This window comes from Oryctolagus cuniculus, chromosome 6, assembly GCF_964237555.1.
Source record: "Oryctolagus cuniculus chromosome 6, mOryCun1.1, whole genome shotgun sequence".
Taxonomy (NCBI): Eukaryota; Metazoa; Chordata; class Mammalia; order Lagomorpha; family Leporidae; genus Oryctolagus; species Oryctolagus cuniculus.
In genome coordinates, this window is record NC_091437.1 from 47,204,571 (window position 1) to 47,219,300 (window position 14,730).

The 14,730-nt window shown below is 50.9% G+C and overlaps 1 protein-coding gene and 1 long non-coding RNA gene across 3 annotated transcripts in view; one reads left to right on the plus strand and one right to left on the minus strand.

Annotated features, from left to right (window-relative positions):
- Window positions 1-9,809, minus strand: part of CCNJL (cyclin J like) — a 60,424-nt gene extending 50,615 nt beyond the window's left edge. Inside the window, exon 1 of the mRNA XM_002710350.4 lies at window positions 9,697-9,809. Within this exon, the coding sequence (XP_002710396.1) occupies window positions 9,697-9,759 (63 nt within the window). The 5' untranslated portion in view covers window positions 9,760-9,809. The remainder of the gene's footprint in view (window positions 1-9,696) is intronic.
- Window positions 8,758-12,187, plus strand: LOC108176487 (uncharacterized). 2 transcript variants are annotated; one of them, XR_007918525.2, is made up of 3 exons: window positions 8,758-8,926; window positions 9,452-10,555; window positions 10,729-12,187. It is a non-coding gene; the product is annotated as an uncharacterized lncRNA (long non-coding RNA). The 2 variants fall into 2 exon arrangements; XR_001793114.3 differs by having other exon boundaries at window positions 9,452-9,609.
- The last annotated feature ends 2,543 nt before the right edge of the window (window positions 12,188-14,730 follow it).

Genomic DNA, 14,730 nt, shown 5'->3' on the forward strand with positions numbered 1-14,730 from the left:
GCATGGACTTGGGTCAGCACTCTGTAAGAAGACGGGGCAACAGCCAGTCTCTGGCTGTCCCGTGCACGGCTCCCCTGCTGTCTGTTCAATACATCTAACTGCTCTGCTGACTTCCTTCATCACCCACAGCCCTGGCCTCAATCAGCTGCTTCCTGCAAAATCCAGTCTGGCCCAACTCTAGCTATTGTAGCCCTTTGAGGAGGGAACCAGAGTAGGGAAGACCTCTCTCTGTTTCTCCTTCTCTCTCTCTGTCACTCTGCTTCTCAAATAAGTAAATCATCTTCACAAATAAATAAAAATTTTAGAAGTTAAAAAACAAAACATGTTCAGCCCAGTAGTGGGGAAAACTAAGGGGGCAGGAGTAGGGGCAAAGGTGTTGGGAAAGATGTCAGAAGTGAGAAATAAAAGGGTGTGCAATAACATGAGGCCATTGAGCCCAGGAGCGGAGATGGAGCTAGGAAGAGGTTCCCCCAGCATCAAGCTGCCAGAGTTTAGCAAGTGAGAGGCCCTGAGGTGGCCCTTCCCTCACTAGTTGCAGCAGCCCCTATGTCTACTGCAGAGAGTCCCTGGCAGGTGCCAAAGCGCTTTGAGTTGAGCGGCACCACCCCCAGGTGAGGCGCCATGTGCGACCATCACCAAGACCAAGTGAGAGAGAGCCTGGCCCAAGCACTGCCCAGAGCAAGGCCAGCAGCTTTTCAGGGTGGTTTAAGGAGGGCCCATCTCTTAGAGACCACAACAGAACAAACTGAAACACAACCGTCTATAGTAGCGTGGAGGAAAGAGGATTGATTTTTCTCACACACATATACATACACATAGATATGTACTTCAGAAATTATTTAATTGAGAAGCTGAGAAAGAATGAGAGAGACAGAGAGAGCTCCTATTTGCTGGTTCACACCTCAAGAACCCTCAGTGGGCAGGGCAAGGCTGAGGTCAAAGTCAAAAGCCGGGATCTCAATCCACGTGCCCCACAAGTGGCAGGAAGCCACTTACTGGAACCACCACTGCAGTCTTCCAGGGTGTTCCCATTCGCAGGAAGCTTGAGTACTGAATCCAGGACTCCATCCAATACGGGACACGGGCATCGTAATTGCTATGCCTGCCCCTAGAGCCTCACTTTTGCTTGCCTTGTACTTCCATTCTTTGTTAAATGCATGCTTTTTCAAATGCATTTAAGTCCAAGCTCTGTTACAACCAGGTGTTGGATCGCAAGGCGGGGAGGCCCTCTGAGCCCTGCTGCTATCCTGTACAAGACTGAGCGAGCAGCACTGGGACCGCTACGAGGAGTAAGTAAGCTAATAAACGGGATGCAGCCCTGCTCCTGGGAGCTGCCACCACGCAGGTAGACCTGTGCCGCCTCAGTGGGTACCAGAGCCACCCCTGACCCGGGAAGCGCTACCATAGGGCTGCCGGCAAGGGTTTCCACTTTCTGAGTGCAAAATGCCAGTCTGCGTTTCTTTCCAGAGGAATCCTCGGCAGAGAAACGTGGGACTGTCCCCGACAGAAGCAAACGTGACAAGGGGGCAGCTGGAAGGAATCCAAACGCAAAGAGCCCATGGCGCAGCCCCATTCCCGAGGGCCATCCCTGGGGCATCTCTCGCCGATATCACGACCCAGGGAAATCAGAAACCTGAGGCTAGACAGAACAAGCTATGAGGGATGCCAGAAAGGCCATGCAGGCTTCTACAAAGATGGCAACGGCTGCTGCCAAGGCTCCTACAGAGGCAGTCCCTAAGCGAAAGCTTGGACCACCTGTGCAGGTTCCATCCCCCGACTCGGTGGATAATGCCACGGTGGCATGTCTGATTTTTAAATAGATTGGAGCATGATTCTAAAAAATATTTAAAAGAGCAAACACAGTAAATAAAATAAACACACAAAAAATATAACAAAAAAAGCCCACAATAAATGGGAGGAAGCTGGCATGCTGCCTAAATACAGTTAAGCGCTCAATAAACAGTAGCCAATGACATTAGCGTCACTAAAGGAAAGCTGTGTGCCTGGTGTTTTTGAAGATCTTTGAATAGATTCTGCCATTAATCAGTAAAAATGCCCTTTAAGAAACGTGGGTGTTGCACAGCTAAAAGTGTGCAAGGGAGTAGGAAAAAATGTGTTTGGTGGCTGGGGGATCGATCTGCAGATCTCAAATCTGGGGCAGGGCGAGAAAACCCCTTAAGGTATCTCGTGCCTCTGGTCCTGGGAGAAGTGCACCGTGCACCGACTGACCGGCAGTGGAGGAGGGAGCCTCAGAAGTGCAGGCTCCCCAGAGTCGGGGAAGACAGAGCTCCCAGGTCCTGAGTGCTGGCCAACAGGGCCTTGGGGGGGGGGGGGATTTCCATGCCCCCTCCCCAGATCGCTGTCATAACGAAGTCCTCCACATACCCAAGCAGCTTAAATCACAGTGCTGAGGGCCCTTAACCATCTTCCTTGTGGACTAAGTGGCCCCTAATCGGAGAAGGAAGCTGATGTGTAAAGCAAGCAGACATCAAAAGGAAACGGGAGCACTTCTATTGATTTTTGTTCTTCAGAGAGAGAGAGAATTCGGGAAGAAAAATGGAGCCCCCTGACAGAAATCTGGGAGGGATGACCCAGATTTCTATGACCTGGGTTCACTCTATAGTTATTTTCCTCTGATCCTTAAGTTGTACTTTGGTCTAGGCCAGTAACCCGCCCTCGGGGTGGAGTGTTTCCCTAAGCCCCAACCCAGCTTTATCTCAGGGGCAAACATGCTTCTGTAGGAAGCAGGGGACGCATCCTCCAATGGCCTGCGCCCAGCACCGTGGGAGCCGGCCGCCGAGCTGAGCCAGGAGCACACCTCCTGGCAGATGCCAAGCACAAAACGCTGGACCTCTGGGAAGCTTTCCAGCACAAGCATTGCTGGGTAGGTCTCAGAGTAGCCCAGGTGGTCCGGGCCCATCCTCCTGGGAATGAACCAGGGGGCTGCTGGATCCCCGAGGTCCCTCCCTACAGGCTGGGTGGGAGGACAAGTTACTGCACAGAGTGAAAAAGACGGGGAGAGGGGGATGCATGAGGCTGGGGCCAAGGAGGCCTGAAGGGTGAGGAACGGGCTGAGTGCCACACCACGCCCTCGCAGGGGTGGGCACTGTCTGACCCACGTGCCGTGTATGGTCCACAAAACCATCTGGGCTGGCCCTGCCAAGGCAATCACAGGTGAGCCTGGAAATCCAATACACCTAGAACAGGCTGATTTTTAAGCTGGTAACATTGTATGGCCTATGATTGGGCTACAAACATCCAAATGGCCCGTGGCGGAAGTGGGGTTCCTTACCCCTGCCCGAATGCCATCAGGTGCACCGTGGACGTGCTAAAGCCAATGGGACCTTGGATTCCAGACCCCATCCATTTGAAACTTAAAGGAATGCATCTTCCTGGGAGGAAAAGTGGTTCTGGGCTTTCACCTGGACACCAAAGGCAGCACAGATTTGATTACCAGGAAAACATCATCCCACCCCCCAACCCCCCGCCTCCTCCCTGTCACCAGGTGGGAATGAGCAGCTCCTCCCACCCAGAGAACGAGGACAAGGGGCACATGGGCAGCAGGCAGCAAAGGTGACTGCCCCGTGTTAGCACCCCCATCCCAGCAGAATGGTCAGAAGGGAGGGGCTGAAGAGAGGAGGGCTGGATGTCAGCTCCCACAGAAGCCGCAGGGCCAGGATCGGGAAGCGAGGAGGAGTTTAAGGGCTGAGCACCTGGCAAACATGGTCTGAAGAGGGAGAAGGGTAAGGGGTTTTTCCCAGAGCACGTTGGCTGGGAGGAGGGCTCTGCTGCCCCAGCCCCTAGACAGGGCGGCTCTCCAGGTGGGCTGCAGAGTGGGGGTCACTCCAGGGTGCCAGCCCTTGGCAGGTACATGCCTTCGAGCAAACTGCTGCCTTGCTGGGTCTCAACCCCATCCTCTGTCCAGTGGCCTGATGGGGTAACAATGCGTTTCTTATAAGGATTACCTGTTCTTGGGGCCGGCTCTGTGGCACAGTGAGTTAACGCCCTGGCCTGAAGCGCCGGCATCCCATATGGGCGCCGGTTTGAGACCTGGCTACTCCACTTCCGATCCAGCTCTCTGCTATGGCCTGGGAAAGCAGCAGAAGATGGCCCAAGTCCTTGGGCCCCTGCACCTGCGTGGGAGACCGGGAAGAAGCTCCTGGCTCCTGGCTTCGGATCAGCGCAGCTCTGGCCATTACGGCCATTTGGGGAGTGAAGATGGAAGACCTTTCTTTCTCTCTCTCTCTGCCTCTCCTCTCTCTGTGTAACTCTGACTTTCAAATAAATAAATGAATCTTAAACAAAACAAAACAAAGATGACCTGTTCTTGACCTGGAAGACGCTCGCAAACCCCAAGCTTCACCCGGGCCATGCACTGTGTGAAGGGGGCTGTGGGTCCCCCATGGCTGTCATGCATGGGAAACAGGACACCTACTGGGTACCCACCACCCATCTCCCGGGCTTCTTGGGTTCTCTCACTCAGTCCACCCTTCCCGACAGAACATTTCTCCCCCACTTACAGGAGAGGAAAGTAAAGACTGATGCACTTACCCTTCGTGTCCTTCCACACACACCAGGGAGGCTCCAGTCTAAGGACCAAGGCCCCAGCTCTGAACCAGGCAGACACTGACCCATTCTTGTGGAGCACATATTCCAGTGTGTAGGATGAAGACAGTCAACAAAAACAAAATTTCAGATACTTGTAAATGAAGTAAAGAAAACAAAACAGGGAAATTTGATAGAGTGAACAGGGACAGACAGTGATAGACCTGGAGGGGAGGCAACTGGGCAATGGGCCAAGAAACAGAGACTGCAAACAGAGAACAGCCAGTGCAAAGGCCCTGAGGCATGAACCAGCTTGACTTGCTCAGGGAACAGAAAGGAGGTCAGTGTAACTCGAGAATAATGATGGGTGTGTGGAGGGGGTAAGAAGAGCAGGTCAAGCCCAAACTATGCGGACTATGCCAGGCAACAGCAAGGACTGGGAATTGAGTAGTAAGTGCAATAAGATGGTTTGCAGGCCTTTTTGTTAAAAGATACATTTCTTGGCCGGTGCCGCAGCTCACTAGGCTAATCCTCCACCTTGCGGCGCCGGCACACCGGGTTCTAGTCCCGGTCGGGGCGCCGGATTCTGTCCCGGTTGCCCTTCTTCCAGGCCAGCTCTCTGCTGTGGCCCGGGAGTGCAGTGGAGGATGGCCCAAGTCCTTGGGCCCTGCACCCCATGGGAGACCAGGAGAAGCACCTGGCTCCTGCCTTCGGATCAGCGCGGTGCGCCAGCCGCAGCGGCCATTAGAGGGTGAACCAACGGCAAAAGGAAGACCTTCTTCCTCTGTCTCTCTCTCACTGTCCACTCTGCCTGTCAAAAAAAAAAAAAAAAAAAAAAAAAAAGATATATTTCTTTATTTGAAAGAATTACAGAGAGAGAGGGAAAGACAGAGAGAACAAGACCTTCCATCCACTGGCTCACTCCCTAGATGGCCGCAATGGTCAGGGATGGGCCACGCCGAAGGCAAGAGCTTCATCCGGGTCTCCCACATGGGTGGCAGGGATCCACTTGCACCAGCCTCCACGGCTTTTTCCAGGACTGGAAGAGGAACAGCTGGAAGAGGAGCAGCTGGGACACGAACTGGTGTCCATGCGGGATGCCTGCATTGCAGGCGGAGGCTTTACCCACCACACCACCATGCTGGCGTGGTTTGGGGGTCTTTAAGGGAAGAAGTGACACAATCTAACTTAGCTCTTGTGGGAAGAATAGAGGGCGGAGGGCAGAGGCCAGGTGAAGTGAGGCTAGATAAGGAGCTCAGGTTTCACTGCCGTTACAAGTACACGCATCCAATACCAACACTTGGTTCCGTGGCATCACATTTTACGGCTGCAGTGTGATGCCCGTCTGGACTCTCACATCTGACAAAGTGGAGCTCCCCCTGTCTCCAGATGTCAGTTTGGCTCCTGCAGGGGCCATGGGAGGGTAACTGCTGGTGGGTCTAGGATGACCACCGCACAGAATATAACGCAAGCATGCTCTGAGCTCATCTGGTAACCCCCAACAAAGACTGAGTGTGTGCCTGAGCCAGGCACTTAGGAAGCTGTTCTGCACTGCTCAAGTGCACTGCCAGAGTAGATGTTTAATAAAAATGACCCTGGCTGGGAAAAACAAAGGCTGGCTCTCATCCCTTAAGCAGGGAGAGGCTAGCCCGGACACTGGATTCTCTTTTGTGCTTGCTTCTCTTTGCAAACTCTCCATTATGCCAAACATCCTCAAGAAACGCCTCTGAGGAGGGAGAAGAAAGAATGTAAAGGGGAAAACAATTAGGGTTTGGGGGAGGTAGGACATTGCAACCAGAGGAACCTGGGATTGCTCTAAGTTATGGGTGACCCTGGGCAACACCCCTCAGGTGAGATTCCGATTTTTAACCTGTGAAACTAGGGTAAATTCATGTTTTCCCAGAGGTGGGCAGCCCAACAGGAAATTAATATGGATGGCTCTGGGGCAAGGATAAAGCACAAACAGGGACAGGTGACTGGCATAAGACAAGAGTCTTCTTATCAAGAATTCTTGCTTGGGTTGCCTGTATCCCATATCCAAGTGCCTGGTTCAAGTCCCAGCTACTCTGCTCCCAATCCAGTTTCCTGCTAATACACACTCTAGCAGGCAACAAATAACTGTTTAGGGATTTGGGTTCCTACCACCCAAATGTGAGACCCAGACTGAGTTCTGGGCTCCTGGCTTCAGCCCAGCCCAACCCTGGTGGCTGCAGACATTTGGGAGTCAGCCAGCAGATGGAAGATCTCTCCAGCTGTTTCTATATATGCCTTTCAAATAAAATATAAATAAAAACTGCTTCTAAAAGAGAATGCGAAAAAAAATGAAAAAGAAAAAAAGAGAGAAAGCATGATTAATGGGGACCCCTTGTCCTTGCTTCTGGGCAGTGAGCACAGAGCAGAGAACACGCTCAACCATATATAAAGGGCTGGGATTCTCAGGTAACCCAGCTAGCCTCAGGCCCTTCCCCGTAGGGAGAACATCTGGTGCGTGGTTAAGATGCTGCTCGGAAGCCGGCACCGTGGCTCAATAGGCTAATCCTCCACCTTGCGGCGCCGGCACACCGGGTTCTAGTCCCGGTTGGGGCGCCGGATTCTGTCCCGGTTGCCCCTCTTCCAGGCCAGCTCTCTGCTATGGCCAGGGAGTGCAGTGGAGGATGGCCCAGGTGCTTGGGCCCTGCACCCCATGGGAGACCAGGAAAAAGCACCTGGCTCCTGGCTCCTGCCAGGATCAGCGCGGTGCGCCGGCTGCAGCGGCGGCCATTGGAGGGTGAACCAACGGCAAAGGAAGACCTTTCTCTCTCTGTCTCTCTCTCTCTCACTGTCCACTCTGCCTGTCAAAAAAAAAAAAAAAAAAAAAAAAAGATGCTGCTCGGAACACTCGCTTCCCAAATCACAGTGCCTGGGTCTGAGTCCTGACCCACACTGAGTCCCCTGTCCTGGCTCCTGGCTCTGGCCTGGCCCAGCTCCAACTCTTCTGTACATTTGGGGAGTGAACCAGTGGATCAAAGATCAACTTCTGTGGGTCTGTCTCTGTCTTTCTGCATTCCAAATAAAATGAAAATGAAAAAAAAAATCCTTCCTTCTAGGAAGGGTCAAATCAGGTCCAAGTCATTCCTGCCAAGCTATGAATAGAAATGGCAACCACCCAACCTATGATAAGCAAGGAAGCCAATTTCCATGGTGGCACTCACTAATCCCATTTAGCCACCATGTCCAGAGATGGACCAACATCACAGTGCCTGGTCTTCCACCTCCAGCACCATGCACGGTTCTGGATTTTTTTTCTTTAAAGATTTATTTATTTTGAAAGTTAGAGTTACAGAGAGAGAGAGAGAGAGAGAGAGAGAGAGAGATTTTCCATCCTTTGGTTCACTCCCCAGATGGCTGCAACAGCCAGAGCTGGGCCAGGCCAAGGCCAGGAGCCAGGAGCTTCTTCTGGTTCTCCCACATGGGTGGCAGGGACCCAGGCAGTTGGGCCATCAATCACTGTTTTCCCAGGCCATTAGCAGGGAGCTGGATCAGAAGTCGAACAGTCAGGGCTAGAAATAGCACCTATATGGGATGCCGGTGTCATAGGCAGCTTTACCTGCTACTCCACAATGCCAGCCCTGGGTTTTGGCTTTAAATTAAAAAACAAACACACAACAACAACAAAAAACCTTGAAAGAAATAGGCAGAGAGACAGACAGAGGGGAGTTCCCATTGCTGGTTCATTCCCCAAATGCTGGCAATGGCTGGCCCAGGGCCGGAGCTGGGAGTTGGCTCCTCAATCCAGCCCTGAATTTCTTCTCCAGATGCCCAGGATGTGCTGTACCTTGGCTATTCTGTTCTGGGAAGAAGACTAACCGAAAAAAAGGAAAACGACAGGTTGGCCAGGCGACACAAGACGGGGATAGATCAGTAGAGACAGGAAGAAGAAACAGCATGAACTCAGCTAGAAGAAGGCAGCCATTCTCTACTACGCAAAAGACTCTAGGTAGCTGGTGATACAAAATGCTGAATGTGGGATCTGTCTAAACAGACTCTCCATCCCCTGTCCTAGGTTGAATACTGTGCCCACCTGGATCCTCGGCCAGCCCATAACCTTACTTGGAAAGCGGTCTTTTCAGATGCAGCAAGTTCAATTACAATAGGGTCACACTGGATTAGGGCGGACCCATTCCCAAAGACTGGTGTCCTTGTAAGACCAGAAAGCAGAGACAAAAACACACAGATGGAGCCACGTGGTGACAGAAGCAGAGGCTACAGCGAGGAAGCCCAGCATTGCCAACCACCACCACCACCACCACTTCAGAAGACAGAGGGAAACATTCTCCGCTCCAGCCTGCAGACAGAGCAGGCTCCGCCAGCACCTTGACCTTGGACTCCCAGCCTCCAGAGGGTAAGGGGATCAATGCTGCAGCTAGCAGCCGGCCAGCCTGTGGTACTTTGTTATGGTAGCCTAGGAAACCAACCCACTCCCAATGCCACACCTGTTCCCAAACCACCCTTCCCATACTTGGCCCCGGGGATGACGACTCAGGCCCACCTGTACTTTTCCACCTTCCCAGAGCCCGCCAGCCCTCCGGTCCCAGAGGGGAAGGCCCCGCAGGGATCACATTTCAGCCGCCCCACACCGGCAGGGGAGTTCTTGTTTTCTCCTCAAGGCCTCCCAGTGATATAGGTTCTCAGAATGGGACTGGCATTCATATCCACCCCATATGGTCCTAATTCTGTATTCCTTACATCACCACTTACCTAATATTTCCTCATACCATCACTACGCTTACTTAGATTTATTTTTAAAGCACTGCTACTTCATTGTTCCAATAAATGGTTAGTCAGCATCACTTATCACACGCAGACCTTTCTGTATATATCCATACCTTTAACGTGCTCACCAAAACGAATCCACAATACTTTTTAGAGAAACCACTTAAAATAGTCTTGGCCGGCAATACCACGGGAAATATCGCCTTCGAGGTGAGCTGTCCGCGGGCTCCTACTCAGAAATCCCAATCCAGCTCTCCGATTCTTAATATCACCTCGCACGCCCATCCCCGGGCCCCAGACACTCCGGAGAAGGTAAGAGTCCCGCGTTCCTGAGAATGGAGATCCGAGGGGACTTTAAACCGCGGGTGAGCCGCGCAGAGACGCGAGCGAGGAACTGACCTTCTCTCGAAGGCTGCAGTGGACGTCCGCGGCGACGCGCCCTTCCCACCACGGCTCATCCATCCCCGCGAGCAGCTCTGCGATCCGCGGCTACCGGGCCCTCGGAGCGCTCCCTGCGTGGACACGGGCAACTTCAGCGGCTCCGACGCCCACAGTCCCTATATCCTCGCCGGTCCCCGGCACGGCCCGGACGGGCGCCCCCTCCTGCCCCGCTCCGCGCCCCGGAAAGGTTGCGGTGCCCCCTCCCTTCTGCTCGCTGGACCCCCGATAGATCAAGAGCTGTGCAACAACTTGCAGAATTTTTATCTTCCCTGTGCAAAAGTTGCAGAGAAAGTTGCCTCCTCCGCCCGAAGCTGGGGCTCCTGCGGCGGCCACCCGCTTGCCCGTCCCGAACTCCTCCCCCGCCGCCCAGCCTTTGTCCTGCTCCCACATCCTGCCCTCCAGCCCGGGGCGAGACTCACGCATCCCTCTTCAGGCGTGGGGGGCTGCGGGCACCCAGCCCCTTCCGGGGCTGAGCCGGCTGTGCCCTCTGGCTTGGCTGCACGCGGCTGGACCCCGACCCAGCCCGCTCCGCGCTCTCGCCGGCCGCCTCCACAGCCCGGCTGGCCCCAGCCGCCGCGCCCCTGCGTGCGCTCGGGTCCCGCCGCGGCTCGCAGGATCCCGGCCGCCGGGGGCCTCCCTCCCTCGCTGGGGGAATTGGGGGCCGGGCCTCGCGCATGCGCCAGCAGCGCCCCGCGCCCCGCAGGGCGGGGGGCTGGGACTCCGAGTCTTTCTTTCCGCGGCTCTGGCCGGGCTTCCTGTCCGCCCTCCGCCGTCGCCTCCGCGGAAAGCTTTCTCTCACCTTCGCGGAGACTCGCCGGTGTGGGCGGGGAGTGGGCGGGGGCGCGCGGGGGGGGGGGCAGGGCACGGCTCCACCTGCGCGCACCGCGCGTGAACCACGCGGGAAGGATGCCCCCCAGAAAGTTCTGCCTCGCGCGCGCACCGCTCCAGCCCACGCTTACATTCCACCTGCTTTGCTTTCTTTCTTTCTAGGCTTGTTCTGCCGTGGGAGATGGGATTCCAAAAGGGCCGTTCCCACGAATGCTCCAGAAAAGCCCTGATGGTAAAGGCGCAGAAGTCAGGGGTAGTAGTTGTGCCCCCTGGGAAGTATCGACCCACGCCTTACAGTGGAGGAAAACCCACCAACACCAGGAATGAAAAGCATTGTCTTTTTAATTTGGTTGTTTTCCGAAAGGCGCTTTCTTGAAGCACCCTGCTGAGCGCGCGGCAGGGAGCTCTCCTGGTGTTTGGGATATTTTTGGAGGTTCACTAGCTTGGGATCGAACCCCACCATCACCAGCAGCAGCTGGGTGATTTTTGCCAATCAGAGCCTGGGACCCCTGCGTGTAAACTGGGCATAAAAGTTGCCACAAGCTGCTGGAGATGTTTTATTAAATGATTTAATGCATGTAAAGGGGCAGTCACCATCCTGGGTTTAACCGAAAAACAACCGTTGCCGAACGAAGAGCCTTGATTATCTGACCGATTTCCTCCCACGTGAAGATCCATTTGGAAAAATTTTAAAGTTCACTATGATAAACTTTGAGCCTCAAAAAGCAGTTTTAATGTAAAAAACAAATGATGGAAAATCATGTAAAATACTTAGAAATAAACAATAAATGTTCAGGCTCTTAATGAAGAGATTGTAAAGATTGTAACATAGTAAGTCTTGAAGAAATAGCAGGAAGTAAAAAATGCCTTTACCTATATTATTATAATTCCAAAGGTTGTGGGTAACATTTTTTTCATGTTAAAAATTATGCAATGTATATGAGAAAAGCTAAGAAATTTTTATTTTAAAAATTGGTTAGACTTCTATTATAAATTTTAAAGCAAACAGCAAAGCTATAATTAAAATGGGTATTGACAGAGAACTGATGAAGTTATCAGCTGAATAATCCAAAGTCTAGAAACATTTGATATAATTAATTCACTGTAAGATAAAGACATTTCATTTTGGTTGGGGGAAGAATAAACTGATAAACTAAGTTGAAATTAATTTTGGGGAAAAAGTAAAACAGAATTTATTTAAACCATCATCAAAATAGATGTAGGAGAAGTAGAAGAAAACATAGGTGAGAGGAGGAAGGCCTAACTGTTAAAGCAAAGGAAGATACCAAAAGAAAGGATGAATTAGTAACTTTGAATAAATACATTAAATGCCCTCACCAAAAAGGCAAATGACAAGTGAGGAAAGATGGTTTTAACAAACATGACAACAGGTTGGTCTTCCTATATAAGCCACTTAAAAGTCCCTAAGTCAAACACTGATGCCATGCACGTGGAAATGAAAAAGGACACGAACAGACTTGCCACCTAAGAAGAAATTGGTGTGTGTAATGTCATTTTTTATATGCCTACATTCACAAGCAAACACATTAACTTTCTTCTTATAGCAGGAGCATATATCTTTGTCAAAGATGTTATAAAACTTAATACACAGGTTGTCAAACAGTGTTGTTGGAAATATAATTTTATGTTTGTGAAAGACAACATAAATCAAAAAGTTGAAAAATGTGTTATCTGATCCAACTATTCTCCCTCTGGGGATTTAGTCTAAAATATAGGAGCTGATAACAGCAGACACTGATTTGCAAGGGGTTTCATCAACTTGTGTGTGTGTGTGTGTGTGTGTTGAAGTATTACATCAGGGGACTGATAAATAATGATTTGTCTCAAATATTTTCAAAAAGAATGCTAATATGTTGGGAAAGTGTTCACAATATATTTAAAGATGAGAAGAGACACTGTGTGGCATAGTAACTTAAGCCACCGTCTGCAATGCCAGCATTCCACATGAGAGTGGGTTCGAGTCCCAGCTGCTCCACTTCCCATCCATCTCCCTGCTAATGTCCCTGGGAAAGCAGTGGAGGATGGTCCGAGCACTTGAGCCCCTGCCACTAACATGAGAGACCCATATGAAGCTCCTGGCTTGGGCCAAGAGAACATCTCTCTCTCCCTCTGTAACTTCTGCCTTTCAAATAAATAAAAAATAAAATCATTTACAAAATGAAAATGAGAGGAGATTAGAGTATGATCCCAATTATACTATATTCACACTCATACAGATTCCCACACAGGTGAAAGAAATAGAAAAACATCCATGAAAGTAACTGTATAATCAGAGTGTTAGGATTATGAGAAACTTTTCCTTTTTTGCTGGTGTATTTTCTAAATTTTCCACAAGATACATGGATTACTTTTGTAACTTAGAAAAAAAGAGACTGTTACTTTAAAATAATCTCATGGTCTATTTACCCGAAGGGCCCTCCATTGACCAACAACCTGCACTGCTACTGCTTCGCTTTACTTTCTTTTTCATAGCAGTCATTTCTGTCTTTGTTGGGGCCACTGAAAAAAGAAAGGCCTTTGTTATTCTCTAGCCTGTGGACAGACCCCTCCCCTCAACTTCAGCTACCAGGAGTTATCAGTTATCAGCAGTTCTGATAACAGACAGGGAAGCTTTTCTCCAGGGTCCCTGTTAAGAGGATTCTAAACACACTCATTCCATTCTCCTTTGTGTACCATTCTCAGGAGTCCCTCATTTCCCCAGTATCTCTGAAGAGTAACACCACATTGCACCAATAAACTGATGGTTTTGGTGGTGAGTCACAGCCCACCGGGGCCCTTTAGCTTCCTGTGCTGGACAGCAGGGGAGCAATGCCATCAGAGTTACTACCCCCACCCGCTGCATCAGCCAAGCCAAGTAGTAGTCACTCATTCAGAAACTACACTTTTATTAAGTGCCTACCATGAGTCAATGACCATCCTTGTGTGGCTTTAAGTCTCAGCTCTGCTCCAGATTCTAGCTTCTTGCTAATGTACACCCTGGGAGGCAGCGGACATGATTCAAGTAATTCGGTCCCTGCCACCCACGTCGGAGACCCAGCCTGGTCCAGACCCAAAGGTTGCAGGTATTTGAAGTGAATGGGAAGATCTGTTTCTCTTTCTCTCTCTCTCCCTCTTTTATTCGGTTCCTCTGCCTTTCAAATATATGAATTAAATTTTAAAAAATAAAAGCCAAAGTTTGGAGTGTGAGAATATTTCTAGCAAAGGCAGTGGTCTGAACAAAAATAGCTGGGAAACCACAATATCTTTTTTATTTTTAAAGATTTTTTTTTTTTACAAACCCTTGTGTCGAGGGCTTTCAATAGATGGCAGCGAGGGAGCTGCTCTGCTACGTACGAAACCCCAACCCAGAAGCAGGTCATCTACAGATGGTTTAGCGCCAGGTTCCCCGCGAACGTGCAGTGCGTGACGGGCGAGAGGGTGGCCCCCTTTCTGGCCACACCCCGTAAAGATTTATTTATTTATTTGGAAAGCAGAGTTACAGGGAGGTGGAGAGCAGCTCTCTTCTACCGCTTTCCCAGGCAATAGCAGAGAGCTGAATCAGATGTAGAGCAGCTGAGACTCGAACCGGCACCCTTATGGGATGTGGCACTGTAGGCGACTGCTTTACCCACTACACCACAGCACCAGCCCACACAATATCTTTTTAAAAAGATTTATTTATTTGAAAGGCAGAACAAGAGAGAGAAAAGGAGAGACAGAGACTTCCCATCCTCTGGCTAATTCCCCAAATGGCTGCACAGCCAGGGCTGGGCCAGGCCAAAGTTGGAGGCCAAGAACTCCAACTGGATCTCCCATGTGGGCGGCAGGGCCCTAGCACTTGGGCGACCATCTTCTGCCTTCCCAGGTGCACATGTGACGTTTTGTCATTTTAGAAGAACAGTAGCACACTGTACACATCCTTCCACATTTCATTTTCTCCACTTGGTTGTTCCCTGGATCGCTCACAGAGCTGCAATGTCTCCCACAGTCTTGTAGTGTGAATCCACCAGGGTGTATGTGACCAGTCTCCTTGGGCTGGATGCAGAGGCTCTGTCCAGTGACTATGATAAACAGGTGCCTGCCTCAGTAAGATCATTTCCTGCAATCCTCAGCTTTTCAAAGGAAGTTGAGGCACATACTTTGTAGGGTTTCCTCAGGGTCCCA